Raw genomic sequence first — 21,798 nt, 5'->3', positions numbered from 1 at the left:
TGGATTCGCAACTAATAAGCTGGGAAACGTGTAATTACCTGTCGAACCAGCAAGTATCTAGATTTAAATACGGAGTTGGTTCCAAGATGCAAGCTTGGAGATAGGAAACACGAATGAATTGGAGGACAGACTTCTGGATGAGACAATTACTAAAAAAGAACTGGCGATGATTTACTGGCTGCTGGTTGAGCTGGAGGATGGTGTTTTTACATTACCTACGGAATTATGGGGATGATGCTTGCCGGAGTCTTCGCTGGAAAATAAGTGGCAAGTATCAATGTCTATGCTTTTTAAGATTGGAAAACCTACACACCTAAGGAGAAATCACCTTTTCTCCATCCACAGAGCTTATTGGTCACCACAGAGGTTGTAAAGGTTCGGGAGAGGAGGTGATGTTGCCTGCCCAAAGTGCGGTAGTTTGAAAGGAGACGACGTGCATATGTTTGTGGATTACCCTGAGATCCAGATATTTTGGTCTGACGTGAGTAAGGCTCTGTCCTCTATGTTGGGTTCTGACATCAAGGTAAGAGTTCTGTCGATTATTTTTGGCTGTGAAGACTCCCTTGAAGTATCCACAGAGAACAAGGCAAGGCTGTTTTTTACTCTATGTTACTAGCACGCAGAGAAATATGCAAGCAGTGGATTTCTGTATCTCCTCCCAGGTTCCTTGATTGGGTGTCTTCTATTAAATATGTGGCCAGTTTAGACATGAAGTTTTTTAAAAAGCACAATTTTTGGTCTCCTGTTTTTGAGTGATGTGAACAACAAACAAATGCTGATATCCAATGATTATGCCTTATCTGCCTGGTACGGCTGGTCTGGCTCTTCTCTCCTTTTTCTTTGCTTCCCAATCTGTGCTTCGGCTCACGGGGGATTGCAGAGGAGTGATAACAAGGGAGTCGAGGTTGGAAGACGGCGCTTCTTTTTATACCAGGGCGGGAACAATTCTGAAGCAGGCGTCTCCTCTCCCCCCTCCTTCCAGCATAAATGTACAGAAGGGCATGATACTTTCCATTTTACTGGTGCAAGTGGAATGGTGCCTACTTTTCTTTTAAGAGGCAAATGAGGATTACAAAAAAAAAAATCCTTAATCATGAAGAATAGCGGCCACGTGCCTTTGTTTTCTTTGATGTGTGCATCTCGTGCAGGTTTTTTTGTTAATTACTCACTCCACTGCAAACCCAAAAATATAAATAACAACTTTATACTTTATAACAGCATTAGCTTTAACTTTTACAAATGCGAGACCGATTGCATTGCAAATGCTTGTTCTGTACGTTTCCTGTTTACCTTGGAATGAGGAAGCTTTGTCATTGTCTTCTGTTTAAACAGATGGCAAGGCTTTGAAGACTAGCTGTGTGGAAGCTAAGGAGCGGATATTTTGACAGTTACAGAAGATTCCTAAAATTTACATTTAAAGCGTTTCACAAGATTAGTTCACAAACTAAATATTCGCCAAACATCGCTTCTGAACTTGAAATATTTTTGTACAAATCTAGAGGATGAATACAGACATTCTGTTTAATAACTTTTACACCAAGTAAGTTCAAGATCCAGTTGCTAATAATGCTTATAAAACACGAACGCCTTTCAGCTTTTTTTTTTTCTCCATTTTCCCAAAAACATAAATTACAGACATCCTCCCTACCCATGGGTAAAATTTGTGTCCGTAGTAATGGTTACACAGCAGAACGAAAGGATTGGGCCTTGAAAGTGTTAATTTAGCATCAGGTGAGAATTATATCCTAACCACACTTGCTCACCTCTCAGTTTATAAAATGGCAGGCCACACTATAGCTACTGTACACTGAGCATTGCCAAAGGAGGGAGTGCAGGAAGAATGGTGGCGAGTGTATCTTACCTGCATGCCCTGTATGTAAGCAAGATTAGCAAAATACTCTGCGAGGGTCTTCGGTGTCGGATGTTAACAGAATGCATTCTGGGTATTGTAGTTCTCAGGTGCGGCTCATTGTGTGCCCGGGAAGCTGTCTCATCCCGGGTTGCCACACACGACGGGGGGGTCAATGGGCATTGCACGCCTGGGCTGGGGGGCTATGGGGAAGAAAGGGCAAGCGGCAGCTACCCAACACAAAGTTCTTGACGCTGGCAGCCAGGCTGAGATTAGGAGCCATACGTGACGATCAGCATTAGATTACATACGTCCGTAAAGTAAATGGTCAAAATCTGGAACCAGTTACGGGGCTGTTAATACTGAGGGCCCCACCCCCCACCCCCCGGCCCCCAAGGCTCTTTAAAGTGCACCTGGCTGGGGTGGACAGGAGGCTGCAAGCACGGAGTACTGCCGAGGGCCCTGCTGCTGCAGAGTGTCCATTGGTTGTACGGGCCTGGTCTCCCCTGCGGTAGAGGTAATGACTGGGGGGGCTGGGGCAGATGCGCAACTAGAGCCACATTTCCGGGGGGGGGGTTTAATTCTTCCAGCGATAGTCAGTGGAGATGCAGGGGCTCTAAGGAGGAGTGAAAAACAACAAAGCCTCGCAGATGGTCTTTTAAAGACCTGTGAAGTACTCGGTGCAGCTGTGTGTGCCCGGGAAGCTGCCTCATCCCGGGCTGACACACAGGAGGGGGGGGGCAATGGGCGTTGCACGCCTGGGCTGGGGGACTATGGGGAAGAAAGGGCAAGCGGCAGCCGCCCACCACAAAGTGTATGACGCTGGCTGCCAGGCTGAGATTAGGACCATACGTGACGATCGGCATTAAATCCATGATGCCGATGTAGCTTCCTAGAAGTAACGCGCAAAGCTAATGAAAATGCCCGTTCATACTGCGCCTCGTGCCTGTCAGTCACCTACATCCCTGGAGCCCTTTGGTTTGGGGTGCGGGCGGTTAAGGAGGGAAGAAAGCACGGCACCGGTAAATTTCATAACCGCAAGGAGAACTTGTAATATGTTTTGAATGTGGGGGGGGGGGGTTGTTTGAGTGGATTGGGCGCATAAAAAACAAGTAGTCCCTAAACTAAACTGAGAAAGCCCTGCAATGCTATACAACTGTAGTTGGTCGGTGCTGCTTCCGATGAAAACGGAAGTGACGAATCGGAGCAGCAACCAATAGGGAGGCCGGAAATCAGACTCACCCAATTGCAAGAAGCAGGCAAGTAGCAGGCGGGATTACTATCACCATACGGATTACTGAATGTCTTGGAGAGACAGCGCATGTACGCTGCCTAGGCGAGACCCAAAAATAATGGAGTTGCCCTTTCGAATCACAAGAACCTGAATGCTGTCATTACTGTAATGAAACTTAGACAAGTAAGGCAGATGGGTCAGAGGCATGATTATCGTCGGGAATGTTACCTACAACCTAATCAGCAGTTAAGCACTGATCTCTGGATGTGTCCATTTTGGAAACAAATCCAACAAATCAGACATAGCTACACTAACTAAACCTGACCCAATATAGATGCCAAAATGGATAAAATCATCTGCAACATAAACCCCAAGCACATTTCATAAAGCTTTTAAAAATCAGATATACCAACTTAACTCTCTTCCGCTACCCAAATGGAGCATGGGAAGGGCTCTACTAGCTTTACTGTCTGCCCCAGTCCCACCAGAGACGGGCAAGGGGGGGAGGTATGTAGGTTTGACTCTGCTGCTCTATTAAACCCAGGAGCATGACTAGAGATCTCCTTTTTCATCCCAGGGGATGGGGTCCCCGGTACCTCATTCTGCCTGGCTCCAGGTAAGACTATTAATATTTATGACTGTGACCGACGATCCATTTAAGTTGTGAATCAAAGAATATCTCAAGACAGCCTCCTGACATGGCTCAGACTAAAGCCACTGCATTTCGGCATTGTGACAGATGAGCTGATATATTGTAAAACTCCTACCACCCCCTGAGCTGCCAAATTATTAATGGCCACCTTTGGAGAAAGGGTAAACAGCTACTATCAGAAACAAGCATTGTCAAAGCCAATCGGTCTGTCATTTAACATAGCTACAGTTACTTCATGTAATTAATTTACTAGAGGTCCTTTCCGAGTCAGAAACACATAGTGTGAAGTCTTTCACCAGACTGCAACCCTTCAGAACTTTACTAGATGGACCTCTCAAGTCAGAAGCAGCTGCTTAACATATCCAAAATAATGTTGTCATAACAAATGTTGTTACTAAATGTCCCTCTTGAGTAAGATGCAGCTGCTTAAAATGACCTTCACTAAGTTGAGGGGATGTGGCTTCAACATAAAATTGTTCATATCCACTTTTGCTACTCTGATAAATTGGGCTTAATTTCAATAGGATAAGTAAATATGCCAATGCTGGTATATGCTGATGAATCAATATTGCAACTTTCAACAAATGTCTTGGTTACTATGGAACACTTGTAAATTCAACCTGGTATATATAAGTACTAGCAATCACTGGTCAACCCAAGTGCCTTCTACCATATTGTTGGGAAACAGTTCATTTGAGCGGCATTATATTTATGCTCCATTAAAAAGCCCACTGATTTATGCTATGGGTTATGGTAAGAAGAAGCAAAATGCAAGCCAACAGACAAAGATATTTGGATATTTGGTTAAGGGTATATATATTTGTAAATGTATATACATGATTGTACATATTACGTGGTGGTGGTCGCCACTAGGTAGTTACAGTTCGGCTTTTTCATAGAAAGACATTTTTGGGGTTTGCTAATAACTTTGGCTCAGTTTGACGAATATTCACAAAACCTTCCCTGAAAACAGTTAATCCAATTCAGCTCCTTTCTGGAAAGTGTTGGGGTGATCCATTAAGCTGGAGCTGAGAAAAAAGAGTGATCCCAAAACACAAAATCCCCATGCATTTTCCATAAAGTTCTTTAGACAAGACTACAGCAAAAACTGCTGAACGGACTGACACCAAATTTCACAGGAAACTAGATCTTGGTCCATATATTGTGTTTTTGTTGGTGTAGTGTACATCCATTCGGTCGCTTTGAGAACTTAAGGTAAAATATATTTTAGGCAGTTGGGTCCCCGAGAATCTCAAGAGACTCTAGTAGGAGTGCCAATTTAAAAACAGAGCGCTCTGATTGACCCAGGGCCATCTCGCTCCACAGGAGTCAGACTCCTGCGAGAGTGAGCATTCCGACTGGCTGCCAGCACCATGAGAAAAATGTTGTTGGCAGCCATTACAGGACTCGGGGACTGCCCTGAATGTATAAAAAAATAATGATATATGGGGGCAGGCTAGAGATTGACTGAACACCCGGATGATGCACTCAATTCAATAACAAAATATAATTCAAGGAATACAACTAACAATGTGCCTTCTTTTGAATTCTCTGTCCAAGAGGGATACCCTGCCCTCCTATGCCCCATGGGGGGGATCAAAAAAGAAAAAGAATGCAAAAGAATGCCACCATCCTGCAAGACTCTTCTGGGATCCAGATAAACAGAAAAATGGCAGGTGGGCTGCATTTATACACTATGAGTCCTGGGGATCCCACCCCTAAGGCTCAATTCATAATTCGGCCTGGGCGGAGTTTGCAGAGTTTCTCTCAGTGGAATTCGAAATTCTGTGGAGTTCCGCAAGCAGATGGAATATTGCTTGACCACCCCTTATTGTATAACTCGATTCTAACTACTCAAAAATATTTTCTATCCTTTCACTCTGGCACTATGCATGCATTTAATTTTCTTTTATTTCACATTTCCTTCTCCGTATTACTCGTGATTTTGCTTCCTATCTCTTCTTTTGCAGCAGTGGCTGCAGTATTAGGGAAACGTCAGGCAATGTATTGCCTGAGCTGAATTTAGTATCCCATTAAATCGTGTATTCCCTCGCTCAGCCCGAGAAGAGGTCAACTGCTTCTGTCTGATCCTGCTTGGGCGGAGTTTATTCACCGAAGACAGCCAGCCAAAGAGCAGGGGAAGCACTATCCCAAGGGGATAGTAGATATTACACAACACCTGAACAGAACTCAGCTCACAGACTCAGAATCTCTGATGCATTCCTCCCCGAGAATGGACATCCGAAGGGGAGGTGGGTGCAACACCACTACACAGCAACCTGAAAGATAAACCCTTGACTTTGCCACACTTATGGCCCTCTGATTAGGGTAGTAAGCAGTTTATCCATATAATGAAGCATCATGGAAGAGATTATAAGTGAATTTATTCACACGTTGGCGCTGTCTGTGGTGTGGGAGTGCTCGTAAACATGGCCACGGTGTCTGGCCATAGGATCAGTTAGGTTGTTGAAGTCATCTTCTTTTTGAAAAGTGAACCTAGGCACAAGCCCATGTCTGTCGCAGAGACAGCCAGTCTAATGACGAGTCCAACTCCGACTAGCAGTGATGTTGAAATTGACTTATCGTTATCGCACAGTAGTACCCAATCAATGCAGGAAACTCAGATAAGTGTGAAACAACAGCCGCAACTACCCGCAATAGTAGTTGCTCCTCCTGAATTAGGGGCAGTTAAGGAGATCGACCTTCTTGCAGAGGAAGAAGAAGAGCAGACACTCTTTCAGAAGATCCATTGTCTTCCAGATCCCCAGCAAGGAAAAGGAGGGTTAGTTAATCAACTTCTTCTGCAAGCCCCCCTTCTGATGATCTAGACACGACTTGGAAGTTACCTCAGTCTGAGAGTGAGACACACCACGAAGCAAGGCTAGGAAAAAGGAAGGTTGCAGAAAGCTTTAGAGTTATGGAGGTAGATGTACAAGAGAAGGATGATGACGAGCCAGTCATCATGGACATTAGTCCCGCCCCAGGGGAGACCGACACTACCCCATCCCAAATTGCTGTGAGGGATGTGGCACAGATACCACCAACACAGACACCACCAACGCCACCTCTACCTTCCATATTTTGCCGGCAGGGACCTACATCCACCACAACCATCTCAGTAGCAATAGGTACTGCAGAGAGTCAAACGTCACTCCCACCTACCAGTTCATCCGACATTGCAAGTGGCACCAGTGGTGCCAGAAAATTGACCTCTCCTGTTTAGGACTTTTTTCAGTTAGCAAGAAGGAGGTGAACATTGCTATATGCTGCATTTGTGGACACGGTGTTAGTCAGGGTAAGCATGGTACAAACTATGGTACCAGAGGCCAAACAACTCATCTGAGAAAACACCACTTGATCCAGTGGGAGGCGCACCTTAGTGACCAAAAAAACTGTATGTGTTGTTGGTGGAGGGGATGAAGAAGTAGAAGATCTGATCACGGTGGAAGGTGAACAAGAGGGAGACATTTTCTATGTTACACAAAGCAGCCCTTTCCCCAGCAGTGCATGGTACCCCCAACATCATCAGCAGCAACATCGCAATGGCACAAGAGTCGGGCTGAGACACCAAGGGGTCCAAGGCAAGAGAGTACTGTAACGAAAAAGCATGCATTGATCCTAACATCTGACTTCAAGAAGTCACTTGCATCAGTGGCACCAGAAAAGAAAAAAGAAAACAGGCTACCACCCCCAGCATGTTTAGGTCGGAGGGGCAGAACGAACGCAACAAATCAACAACATGTTTGTAAAACGCAAAGCTGGCTAAAATGTTAGCGCTGGACCTCCTCCCTTTTTCTTTTGTGGAAGGGGTGTTTTTTTTAATTTGTGGTAGCCATCTGCCTGAAATGGAAGGTTCCCAACCAGTCGTATTTTGCCACAGGTGCTGTTCACACTATCCACCTGACAACAGACATGTGGGCCAGTTGCCAAGCCACTGACTACATGTGCATCACTGCACACTGGATCTCTTCTGTGAGGGTTAGAGAAAAGATATCTGCAGCTGTTGACTTTGCTGAGATTTTTAATGACACTCGGAAACATGCAACTGTAGCCATGTTCGCCATGGAGAAATCCCACACTGCTGCAAACATTTTAGAATACTTTGACAGCAAGGTCTTTGAATGGCTGTGACCAAGAGGGCTTAACATTGGTTTTGTTGCCACGGACAATGCCAGTAATATAGTTAAGGCCATGGCCGATGGTGGCTATTTTAGGGTCCTGTGTTTGGCGCACTGCATTAACATCATTGTTCAAGACTTTATCATAAAAGAACACAGAGTCAGCAACTTACTGACCACCTGCAGAAGAATCTGTGCACATTTCAGCTATTCGTTTAAAGCCCAGAAGCAACTGAGGATCATTCAACGTGATAATAAAATTCAAGTTAAAGCACTCATCCAGGAGGTGCCAACACATAAAGTGGAGTGTTATACAGTGGAGTGGCGTAGAATGCAATGGTGTATTGTGGAGTAGCGTACAGTGGAGTGGCATATAATGGAGTAGTGTAGAGCAGAGTGGAGTACAGTCACTTAAGATAGAGTGTATTAACATACAGTATTGTTGCATACTTTAGAGTGGGGTCCAAATGAATAGCTTAGAATGAAGTGGTCTACAGTGGAGTGCCATACACTGGCGTGGAGTAGAGTGAAGTAGCATGCAGTGGAGTACCATACAGTGGAATAGCGTACAGTGGACTAGAGTATAATGCAGTAATGTAGAGTAGAATGGCATAGAGTGTAATAGCTTATAGTGGAGTAGCACCCAGTGGAGTGTCATACAGTGGAGTGACGTAGACTGGAGTGGCATACAGTGATGTTACATACAGTGTACTAGTATAGAGTGGAGTCTCATACAGTGGAGAGGCGTAAGTGGAATAATGTATAGTGGAGGTTCTACATTGGCGTGGCATAAGGATGTATCTGATATTTAAAAGCAATGTAGATTATGGTGTGCAGAGTAACGCAAAACAGCAAATTGTGTTGCCTTGTGTTTCTCCAGATTTACCAGTCAATCCAGGGCCACGCATGGTGACCTTGCGTTATTTTGTAAATCTGACTAAAGTATTGCATTGCCCATGCGACACCATGAGTGATGCAAGGATACCACACTCTAATAATACAGTTAGGCCGTAGTTATATTTTGGGCCATGCTATACCGTGATATCTTTGCAGTATACTGTGGTACATGGTGAAGACAAGCCAGTATATGATTGGGTAATGGCTGCTTTATGAGAATGAAGCCATATTGTTTTTACTGCACTTTGGCTATGTTCAGTGTTAGAGCCTTAGATATACATACGTACTAGGACCCTACCTATCACCATTTCGTTAAAGTGGTAATAGGTCGGGAAATTATTTATATTTTTTTGTATGTACTCAATTCAGTGAGTTTAGTGAACTATTAGGGCACTGATTATTCTACATTCTTACCTTGCATGTATCATGGAATTAGGGGTTACAGTGAACTACAGTGCAATGTTCTTGATTATTCACAGACATCTTGGGAATTATTTCAAACATGTGGCAGTATTATCTTACTTATATAATTGTACTATCCAGAGAGCATAGCCCACCTGGCCACTATCATGATTATTTTGCTATTCGAATCCATATTGCGTTGTTTACAATTTTGATTTGATTTGGATTCAACTCATTATCAAATTTAGTGTCTACTGAAATGGACATATTCGTGGGGCGCAGTCCAGTATGTACTGAAGGGAGATATGCATCCCAATAATTGAGGTAGGTAATGTATATGGGTCTTTTCACCCCAATTTCAATTGCAATTGCATTGCTATTTTATTATATTATTTGTGCTGTCTTGTCAGAATGAATTGAATCATTTTAAGATGATGACCATGATACCCCTGTGGGACTTGGTTCTTTTACATTGTTTGCTATTGCACTGATGATGTCAGAGTATTAAATACCAGCATACCACAAAGCCAAAGGTGCCGGCTCTTTGGAGTGGTGGTCCCCAGGGCCATTATTGGGCCCAGGAAGGGGGCAGCACAGCACCCCACCTATGCTTAATTAGACCCGGGGAGGTGGTGGTCCCAGGGGCTGCAGGGGACTGGGAGGGCAGCGGGCCCCCAGCATTCGAATTAACATTTTGCCCTGTGGAGGTGGAAATCCCCAGGGCATTTGAGTTGCCTCAACAGCAACCCCTGCACTTTTATTTAAATGAAGCCACAGGGAGGTGTTGATTCCCGGGGCATAATAAACTCTAAGAGGGGGGGCTTGTGCACCCCCTCCTTTATTTGTACACTGCCCCAGGACCTGGCCCACCCGGCGGGCATTTCACAACAAAGCGTGGGGTCTCCTAAAATAGTTCCCCGATGACTGGAAACACACCGAGATCAGCCCTCTGAAAAGAAACCATCCGCTAACCTTCAAGACCTCAAGAACTTCAGACCCATCTCTCTGCTCCACTTCTCTGCCAAGGTCATCACGAAGTCCATCAATGCCCAACTACCTGAGTTCATTGAAGCAAACCACGTTCTGGGCCTCTCCCAAACCGGCTTCAGGAGCAACCACAGCACTGAGACTACGCTCCTCGCCACCACTGACGACATCTGCTCACTCCTGGACCGAGGAAAAACCACAGCCCTCATTCTCCACGACCTCTCAGTCACCTTCGACATTGTCTTCCACTTCACCCTAATCAAGAGACTCCACGACGCCGGCATCCGCGACAAGGGCCTGATCCACTCCTTCCTCACTGGACAAACACAGCGAGTCAGAAAATGTTCATTCCTCTCTGAACACACAGAGATCAGCTGCGGAGTCCCCCAGGGTTCCTCCCTGAGCCCCACCCTCTTCAACGTCTACGTGACTCCCCTCGTGACCATCGTCAGGAACTATGACCTCAAATTTGTCTCCTACGCTAATGATACCTAACTGATCCTCTCTCTCACCAATGAACCAACAATGCCAGATTCAACGCCACAGAGAAATGAAGACCGTCACCAACTGGATGAAGAGCAGCTGCCTCAACTTTAATTCAGACAAGACCAAAGTCCTCATCCTAGGACCATCACTCTCAGCTTGGAATGACTCATGGTGGCCCACCGCACTGTGAACCCCGCCCACACCTACAGACCACGCACGAAACCTCAGCATCATACTGGCTCCTCGCTCACCATGAACCATCTGATCAATGCAGTAACCTCATCATGCTTACACACGCCTGTTTGAAAGACATTCACATGGATCCCCACCAAATCCAAAAATTAGTCACCCACGCACTAATCGGAAACTTGACTACGGAAATGCACTCTATGCTAGTGTCACATGGAAACTCCTCAGAAAACATCAGACATCCCTCGCCGCAACCACATTTCCAAACATCTCAGAGAACTCCACTGACTCCCAGTCAACAAAAGATTCACCTTCAAGCTCCTCCCACATACGTACAAAGCCCTCCGTGGCGCAGGACCAGCATACCTGAACCATTGCCTCTCATTCCACGTCCTCACCAGACACCACCACTCTGCCCATTTGTCCCTGGCCACCGTCCCTCGGATCCAGAAGACCAGAACTGGAGGAAGATCCTTCTCATACCTCATCGCCAAGACCCAGAACACCCTGCCAACCCTCCTCAGACATTCCCCATCGCTGACCCAATTCAGGAAGGACCTCAAGACTTGGGTCTTTGACTGAACACCAGAGCGCAGACAGGTCAGTAGCCCCCCCCCCAGCGCCTTGAGACCCTCACGGGTGAGGAGCCAAACTTTACAAATCCTGATTGATTAATTGATTATGGTTTTTTACACTTACTCCATGGGTGAGTGGTTTTAACTGCAGATGTGTAAATCTTTTTCTAGGGGAGATCCATGCTATTGCAGTGTTTTGAAGCTTTCGCTAGTGGAAAATGGCATACTTGTAGACTTGTGAGCATCTGCAAAATTCTTTGATTTGAGAAAAGTGTTTTCTGCATACTGACTGTGACTGTGCTTGTACAACACACCAATGGGGAAGATGCTGTCCTACAAGCGGGCTCTCTCAAGTCAGATAAACATCTGCATATCCACTCTAGCTAGTCTAATGATCTGTGATAATTTTCATTAGGATGAGTCACTATATCAAAGCTGGTTCATAGTGAGGAATGAACATTGCACTTTACAATAAATGTCTTAAGAGTTATGAAAATAGTTTATCAGCCATTGGGAAGTGTCTAACAATTTCTATTTTCGGGAAACTATTTTCATGTGTATGTGTGCATGAGAAAAATGCAGTTACTCTAAGAGCCCTATTACGAGTTTGAACGCCGCACCACCAGGGAATGGCAGTTCACTGGCAGAGTCTGCAGTCTCCAGGCAGCACGACCACTAGAGTCGAAATGGACTGCCACCGCAGCACCGCCATGAGTCAGACATGTAATAGGCCCCTAAGTGAGAGATTCAATGGCTTCAGTGGGCTGGTCAGGTGCTCTATACCTATTGCTGGGGTGGGATGGGGTATAAATTGAGTGACATGTCAACAGATCAATAGTGAAAGATTGCTTAGTTTGAGCCCCTATATATGTATATATTTTCTATATAATTTGAGGGAGACAACATGAGGCTGTCAAGACAACTATACCAGTCTTTATGCCAGACCTAGAAAAGGAACAGCAACAAAGTCATTTGATGTCAAGAGTAATTATTGCCTTATCTTCATGGCCACAACCTCAAAAAGCATCACTCCCACACCGTCTCCTTCTCACTCTTTCCTCGCATTTGTCAATCTGAAAAACACACATTTACAACAATGTTTTCGTAAGGGATTATTTGGATTTTTGGGGGATTTACATAGATGGAGGATAAAAAAACTCAGCGGGTGGAACATCAGCTAAAGAAGTGTGTGTGTAGCCTTCAGGTCATTGATTCGATTTTTCCAGGGTCCATTCAACTCTTCATCCTTTAAAGCTCACTAAATTGAGTACCACAGATCTGAGAGTAATATACTGCTTGCTGCACCATGTGGAAATTAAGTTTTGATCCACTTATATAAATTGTATTAAGTATTGATTGAGTGTCCTGTGCTAGGATTTGCTCACCCATCACTTTGTGTACTCACTGTTTCCTCTAAGGCGTCGATTTTGCGTTCCAAGATCGTGATCTTAGTCTGGGATTTTTTCAGCTCCTGTTCCAGAGTCTCCTTCTCGATGTCTGAACTAGGAGAGTGGTAAGGGAACTGGAAAATAAATGCAGAAAAGGAACTGTATAGTGAGCATGCTACACAGAGCAATATGTAATGAAAACTCACTGCTAATCAGGTATTTTCTCTGAATTCGATACCAGCAGAATGTGTCTCACATGTACAGGAAAGCAGAACAGAGTTTTCTAATGCACACAAATCTAATGTGGAGTGAATTTAGAATACAGCACAAGCCTGTGGGAAACATAAGCCTATTAAAGGCAGCCTTTTCTGTCCTCAAAACCATTTGTACAATTATATCTCTTTATACACACATTCACAAGGAGTGGTATCAAACTTATATTTTACAGAAACTCCTCCAATATACAAAATATTTCATGGGTGCCTGTGAAACGTGGATTCCATCATCATAATGACGGGCTCCAAACCCCTCTGCAGAGCTTTTTCCATTATCAGGGCTAATAGGACTATCAAATTAGGCAGCTGGGGTATCTGAATATGTGTCAAAACGGTAAATTAGGTGGCACATCATCTGTCAGTAATATTTTGATTCATTTGAGCTAGATGTTTAAACCTGCAATTTATGCTGCAAATTCTATGGTTAGTGGGTTCATCCATAATCATTTGCTAAACAATACAGCCGCTTAATCACTTCATTCCACTTGACCTGACCTTTATCCTTTGTTTTATCATTAATCTATCGATGAAGGGTATTTAAAACCTAAGCGTTTCTAATCCCATTTACTGCACATTGTGGCCTGAGCCCTTGAGACAGCAGCTTCTCCCTTCTCCAGATGGAATGTGTTTTATAACAGTGAAAGGGTTTTTAAATTTTTTTTTTGATTAAACAAGCTCATCAAACAGTCTAAAGTCTGAGAATCCGCTGCGAGTACAATGGCACAATTCGGCATGCATGTTACGAGAGTGGTCCAAGCACAAAGACTGGAGGGCTCAGGGACATTACAGCAATTACCCCGGTTCGTGCGAATCCTGAGTTGCCCACGTTCTTCAATATCTGAATACATAGCAGCGGCTGCTGCACATAAGTAAGTCATGATCCCTATGTTGCACCCCTACAGCTGTGCCAGGGGGCCCAAATCTTCTCCCACTTTCTAGGGCACCCTCTGCTGTTATAGATCACTCCTTCCGCCCTCTGGCACCAATCCATATCAGCTTTCCATTCAATCATCGACGGGGGAAGGGAGGCACCCCACCCCCAAAAAGCGTATTTTTTAATTCTATATTCCTAACTGCATAATAAAGTAGGACTTTCTTTTTTCGCTGCAGGCGACCGAATAGTATAGTCAATATTTCACTTACTTTTCTTACTATCGTCAATAAATATTTCTCTGTTAAAAAACACGCTTTTCTAGCCAAGTACCAAAAAATAAACGTATACATAATGGCAACACATTATATGGTCCTACATTGCTATCTCCGGGTTCTGGTAATATTTATAAAACTGCATGTCTTCAGCCAAGTAATATAGGATGTCAAAAGAACCCCTCAAAGCAATCTTGGACCTTAAATAAATGGTTACCCGCTGTGTATCGGCTCTCTGTCTCATCCCCTTTCTCTCTCTTCCGTTATCTCAATTACTATCTAGATTCTAGGTTCCTGTACCATCTTTGTCCTACCAAACCTGTAGCGCCTAGCATGCAACCCTGTGCAGCTAGGTAGTCTGAAACAGGGCCTAGCTACCAATCCCGTGTCTTTGTGCAGACTGTAAATGGGCTTTGGCCTTGCGCAGCGGGCTCTGGCTGCAATGCCTTGCCTATAGTGAGGTCCTGTTTACGGTCTCATGCCGCAAAGCACAGTATGCATAGTTTGACCAGTGTTCTGGCTGATGTCAGCCCCTGTGCCAGTGGGCTCTGTGCTCAGACCTGGCCTTAGGCTAGATGCAGGGCCAGCTTTAGTGTTGCTGGCAACGGGTGCGACAGTATTTTGTGGTGCCCCTCCATGACCACCTTCTCCAGGAATTCCCTCACCACCACTCTCTAGCAGTGCACCTCATCTCTCCATAGCCTCTCTCTGACATACATTTAATTTTTATAGCGCTACTCATAGTTCACTCACGCTCAGTTCTGTGATCTGCATTGTACAAGCTCTTTTCAGCAGGCACATTAACCCTCCGTGCTACTTTATGATGAGTCAAAACTGCCACTAGGCAAAATTCAGATCTCTCTCTAGTACGAACATTAATCACCATGTTTTTTTTTTTTTAAACTTTTTTATTGAACATGCTTAGCACATAATATAAGAGTTGACAATACATAGCATGTGCAGAGATGCGTCACACCATGGTTTTATCAGAAAGGTACGTTTTCGCTTCACTTACAGGGTATGGCATGTCTCATACAATCAGAATACATAAACAAACAGTGGGTACACTCTTCATTTACTCACTTTCACTCTAGCGATAGAGTCTGGCATTAATCCAGGGGCAATTATCTATCTAGGTCCATCCCCCGATACATTTTAAAGGGCCCCATATCTTCTCCCACTTTTTGGGGCTATCCCTTCTACGATACACCACTTTCTCCTCCCTCCGACACCAGTCTAGATCCTTATCCCATTCAGTCACCAATGACCGGAGCCGCGCCCCCCATCTCCTGGCAATGGTTTGTTAAGCCACCACCCCCGCCATTGCAAACCATATCCCAGTATGTCTGGGCCAGTCTACCTTCCCCTGTATCATCAACACCAGCCATTTAGCCTTGATTGGGACTTCAACTGAAAGCACCTTGGACATAACAGTGGCATGTCCTTCAAGTATCTGTGTATCAGTGGGCACTCCCATAGGATATGGTAGAAGGAGCCTATTTGTCCACAACCTTATACATAAGGGCTCTTCCACTGCTCCCATTTTGTGGAGTAGAGAGTGGGGATAAAATGTTCTGTGAAGAAACTTGAGTTGTATTAACCTAAACCGCGCTCGAATCGCCTTGGAGTGCCTCTACCCACCCCATATCTGCTATGTCGCCCAGATTATCCATCCAAGTTGCTCGGCAGGTCAGGGGAGTTATTCATTAATTTTTTGTAGATAACTGAAACACCTTTGTGAGGAATAGGGTCAGCTAACAGGCGGTCATCCAGGGGAGAGGAATCGGGCAAGATCGTCCCTCTTGTATGTGTACCTTAAGAGCAAGCCCGAGCTGGAGATAGTGGAGTGTCTTGGAGTCTGCTATGTCAAATTCCTACCTCAGGGTGTTGAAAGAAATAAAGGTTCACCCTCCATATATCGCCGAGGTGCTTGATAACTATTTTTGCCCACCATGAGAAGCCAGTCAGTTTGGAGACCTCTGTCAGTCTATCCTTGTGCCTGATGTGAGTCATGGAAGTCAGTGCATCTAGCCCTCACAAGTGAACCTCCGCTTCGGTCCAGCACTTCATCACAGTAGAAGTATGTCTGGGGAGGCCCCCTTTCGCTTACGAGTGTATAGAGTGGTTTCATAGTTATACCTGGCATCGCATCTCTATCTACCCTATAGGCTGGTTCATCCTAGTCTGAGTATACCCAATCATTAATCACCAACAGTTGAGAGGCCCAATAATACTTCTTGATATCTGGGATTGCCAAGCCTCCATCGTAAATCCCTTTCTGGAGTTTCTCAAGAGCCATTTGAGGTGCACCTCCCTGCCATAATAACATACGGAGCGCCTGGTCTACCTGTTTGAAGATCGGGGAAATGGGATAACGACAGTTATTTTTTACATTTTTATTGTTGCCGAGAAACTGCTGAATGCAAAAGGAGGTTCACATGCTTTTAAACCAATAGTTATTTTTAAACACAGCGTCCCCCATCAAAATCAGCACCAGGTGCGGCTGCACAGGTCGCATCACCGTAAAAGCTAGTCCTGGCTAGATCCAGTGCCCTGCTCCCATCCCACCAAACCTGCTGCCCAAGGACTTCTGCCATGTGGAGTGACCAAAGGGCACAGAGCCTGGCATGCAGCCAGATGCTGGGCAAAACCCCTAAAATATCGATTGCAGGCTGTATTAGCCAACTAACATTAATTTCCATTATAAGAGAAATCTATTTTAAATTTAAAAAAGTGTCACTACATTAAGAAAACTGACAGGAAAAACTATTTTGCTAACCTTTTTTAAAATGAAAAAGTGAGAGAAAAGAAGGGCAATGTAGCTAGATAGACTGAAGCCTACAGAGGCTGGAAATCTGGCACTTACAAAAGCACACTCCGTCAGTGTCCCAATTACCATTGTGCTGGGTCAGTGGCAGTCACACCAGTTCTTCTAGAGTAGGTCTTACAATTCTGCTCTTTCTGCAATCAATGTCTCTTTCCCTCTACTGGGGAAAAGAAAGGGTTATTTCAGAGACATTTTAAGGCATGGGTAAAGGGGGCCCTGGCCCAGGGCCTCAGCCTTTCTCGGGGCTCCCTGGTAGAGCCAGCTCTGATCTGCAGAGAGTCTCGCCCTGATGACCTTGAATAATTCTTAAACAGATTGTTTTAAATACCGTTTTCCTTTAATTTATTTTTAATTTGGGTGATGCATGGGAGTCTATTTCAGACATTTTGCAGAGAAATATTCATGTTTTATGCAACATCCATAAAAAAGTTTCTTTTAGACCTAAACAGGAACTCACATATGAGAAATAGGAGGGGGTCACAGAGGTGATTCTTTACAGTAATATTAGTGAGCTGCTACTGAGTTACAATATTGACGCTACACTATCCCATAATATTAGATGCAACCACATGTGACCTGGCCAAAGAGTGCATGAAAGAGTTGAAACTGGATCCTAAATTCAAAACTTTTCTGAACAGGGGTCCCCAAAATATCTTTGGCCCAGGGCACCCACAATTCTTAAGATGCCCCCCACCCCCGGTTGCTTTTCATTTCTTTTCATAAAAGAACATTTTATTTGCATATGGCATAAGTAGTATGGTGTCATGACAGGCTGTTTGGCGGCACACAATAAACAACTTTTAAAAAACACAGGAAGGACTATTTGTTCATACCCAGTCTTCAATAATACCAAATTCTGATAAAATATGTTCAATGGATGGAAACAGCACCTACGTAGGTTACAGCCCTTAAACTTAGATATAATAAGCATTTGTAGTGAGAGGATGCTTCAGCCACATTCAAAGACAGAAAGCTGGTCTGACCAATGAAGATAATAGGAATTGGTTAAATGCTCAGGATTATTTAGTGACAATTATTTTATGACACGTTTACCAAAGACTGATTGACACATCTCAGTCTAGAAGTCATAAAATGTACATAATATTTTCTAAAGCACAATAGTTTCTCATGTGGATGTACAATATTAAAGCTGCATATACTACAAGGCAATGGACAATCAGCCTTTCGATACAAAATATACACAGTAGTTTCACAAATGCATGTACAGCTGCAAAGCTGCTTGTAAGTAGGCAGCGAACACTCAGGCAACATGTGTTTCATCCTGTAATGGTCAGAAGGCATAGGGATTTCTCAAGGATCTATGTTCAAACTCAAAACGTGCACCAAATATGTAAACAAGGGGGCATAAATACTAGAAAATGACGCAGCAGTGCAAGCCATCTTGCTGCCCTGCATCATTAGGAAAGTGCAGGGATGTGTTGTATTTTCAATGCAACACATCCCTGTGCTTTCCTCTGCACTTACACACAATTGGCTGCCTAGCGCCAATAAAGGTACCCTTGCACCATGGTTCAAGAGTGCCTGCATTGCAGAGATGATTGTTTTTATGCAGGAAGGTGTCCCTTTCTATTCAAAAACAATCAGTGATGGTGTTTTCCTCTTTCTACATGTGCTGTAGAATGCAGCACACATAGAAAGAGCAAAATACAAGGAGAAATAAAGGTATTTCTCCTTGCTGCACCACTTTAACTCATCCTCTGGTTAGGCATCGGAATCTGACGTATTCCCAGGTTTACAAAACCTTGTAAATCCAGGTATGCATCAGAATCAATGGGTATTGCATGGGAACCAGGGCCGGACTGGCTGTTGCGGGCACCGGGCATTTCCCCGGTGGGCCGCCAGGGTAGGGGCCGGATTTGGGCCCCTGGGGGCCGTTTTTGTTACCGGGGTCAAGATTATCGACCCCCTGTAACAAAATCGGCAGCATTCGGCCCTTGTAAACGACTCGGCTGCACCCCCCCTGGGGGGGGCCGTCAAACAGTTTGCCAGGGCCGGTTTCGTTTCCCAGTACGGCCATAGTGGGAACACCCACAGCAACACCCATGGAACAACCCTTTCACGCCAAATAATGCGTGAAAGAGTGCCATCGTTACAAGGCCATGAAAAGCCATGCAGGTTGGCTTTGCATGCCCTTGTAAATGTGGTGAAGAATTGTGTGCCACTGTAGCGTTGAAAAAAACAATGCTCCAGCTTCGGTAGGGGCTTGCAAATATGCCCACAAAAAAGCTCTTCAGCTAACTGGCTAAATCATCATGGACTGAACCTGTGACTATTTCTGTGCACGTTAGATTTGTAGGTGCTCATAGTGACAGCAACATGATTTTTTCTCCTTTTTCAAAAGCCATTACAGGTGAAACACTGGCTGAAGAGACAAAAATAACGAAAAGACAAACGATCTAAAAATAATTCTCTCTTGCTCATTAAAGAAAATTCAATTCAAGACATCTTGTATAGCACATAGCTACCCCGAATGGCCTCCAGGCGCTAAGACAGGGACACCTGCAGGACGCTGGCAAGCCATGCCAACATTAGAATAGATGAGTCTTTAGAAGTCAGTCACAGATTGGCAGGGAGGGCATGCCACAGCTTAGCAGTCAGTGAGGCAAAGGGGCAACCTCCACACATAACCCGTCTGATCTTAGGAATGGCCAGTAGAAAAGAGTTCTCAGAGCGTAGTGATCTCCAAGGCCAAAGTAATCTTCGAATCAGAAGGGGACCTTTTCCTAGCATCGCTCGGTGGGTCATGTATAGGATTTTGAGATGGATCCTTTTTGTTTTGGGAGCCAATGCAACGCAGTCAATGCTGGAGCCACTGAGAGGTATTTTGGGAACTTGAAAAGTGGGCATGCTGTGGCATTCTAAATGAATCGTAGCCGTTTTAGGACATATTGAGGGCTTCCCAGAAACAGGGAGTTTCCCTAATCAAGGGTGAGTTAATTAATCCCTTGATGACCACCCTCTAGGATGAGGGTTGTAGCAACTGCAAGACTTTTCTTAGTGGTTGCAATAGACCAAAACATGTTGCAAGACTGTCTCCGTGGAGGACGTGCCATTAAAAATCGCACGCCTCTAAACAGAATAATGGCTAATTTATTGTCCAGTCTCCAGTTACCAATCAAGACCATACTGGCCTCCGATTCACAGCAGATACTCTTCGGATTCGGGAAGAAGAGTGCGTCTGAGAATTTCAGACTTCAGCATTTGGCTGTCCGTACCTAATCTATAGCCTTGAGGAAGACCCGCCATGACACCTAAGAAATAACCTGTCATCAGGCTCGAAACGTCGGCATTATTAACTTGTTGGATCAGTATTATTGAGTCTCTGGACTCTCAATATAATGCATTTTGGCGCACTACCAGAGACATTGATTATATATGTACTGACCTCCTTTGCAAACAAATTGGAATCTCTTTTGTGAATACCTGTACATATTTTATTCAAATCTGTATATATTGCTTTCACTTCACAACAGTCACTGAGCACTTATTTCACTGCACTATTTGTCACTGTGTTTGTTGACAGCCCGATAAATTTAGTTTAAATAAATATTCTGATTTAATTCGGTATACATGAAGTGGTTTCCACATGTGTTCCTATTGTCTACTGTTGAAAATAATAATTCTGTGAAGAAATTGGTCACATACCCGACAGAACCACTGTAGCTTTGTTGCAGAGAATTTTATGGCTTGAGTTTCAATTGTAAGTTTGCTGTCCAGCCAAATAACATTTACATGCACTTAAAACATACAAACTTTCATATCTTAGTAGATATCTACAGTAAATTTAGGAGGGTGTAATAGTTTCTAACATTTTTAGACCTCAAATGTCAACTTTATTTAAATCCTTAAAATTTTATTTTGCATTGTGTGATATGATGAGGAGTGCCTCTCTTGCAATGTCTTGCTTTGTTTATCGTCATGCCCGTCCTTACTTTTTTTGGATCAATTGCTTTAAAAAACAAAAGGGGTGGGGGTTATATCTGCATTGTTTGATCTGGGACAGTTAAGACGGTCTTGGAAGAAAATCACGTCTAATACAGACCGGTCAAAGGAGTCTGTAGACTCAGCAAACGTGCACCCGAAAATACAGAGCCCATGATGAAGCATCAAATGGTGTTTTAACAGCTGTGATCTTAAGTCAACAGTTTTGTAAAGTTTATAAAAGCAGTACAAAAGTGGGATGACTGAAGCGTGTGCCATAGATACATTTGATTCACCCACCTTAACTAATATATTTTGATGTCTGCACAAAAAGGGCACATGTGGTTTTGTGTATGAAGTTTTTTGTTATTGTATAATAAAAAGGCAAGTTATAGGGCTTTGATAATTATTTGCATTCATAATAATGAATTACTTTGTACAAAAACATTTTCTTCCAATTTTAGAATTTGTTAGTACTTAAATATTTTAATTAACTGTTCAATAAAGATTTGATTGATTGATAGTAGGGGGGGGTTTTCTTTACTTTCTGACATATGGCCATTTCTAACTTGCAGCAGGTAAGAATAGTAAGTTAAATAATATGAACAGTTTGTATATAGCGCTAAATACCATACTTTTGCGTTTTCTAACTGCTGTAAAAAGAACTGGCTACTGTTACTTAATTTAAGGATGGAAGTCTGAGTCTCTCCGCCCAAAAAATTTACGAAATAAATGTTGCCTCCTGAAATTGGGATAAAGACATAATATTCTATGGATCATGCTGCATAATTCACATGATTTTTATGGGTACATAGATATGTCTTCTGCAGG

At 43.8% G+C, this 21,798-nt stretch overlaps 1 protein-coding gene across 1 annotated transcript in view; it reads right to left on the bottom strand.

The window, feature by feature from the left end:
- The window catches only part of LOC146833291 (uncharacterized), a 315,536-nt gene that overhangs the window by 123,471 nt on the left and 170,267 nt on the right, over nt 1–21,798 (bottom strand). Inside the window, exon 5 of the mRNA XM_085601001.1 lies at nt 12,795–12,911. Coding sequence (XP_085457127.1) covers nt 12,795–12,911 — 117 coding nt within the window. The remainder of the gene's footprint in view (nt 1–12,794; nt 12,912–21,798) is intronic.

This window comes from Triturus cristatus, chromosome 4_2, assembly GCF_964204655.1.
Source record: "Triturus cristatus chromosome 4_2, aTriCri1.1, whole genome shotgun sequence".
In the NCBI taxonomy this organism is placed as follows: Eukaryota; Metazoa; Chordata; class Amphibia; order Caudata; family Salamandridae; genus Triturus; species Triturus cristatus.
Note: the sequence above shows the minus strand (reverse complement) of the source record. Positions and strands in the feature narration are given on the sequence as shown.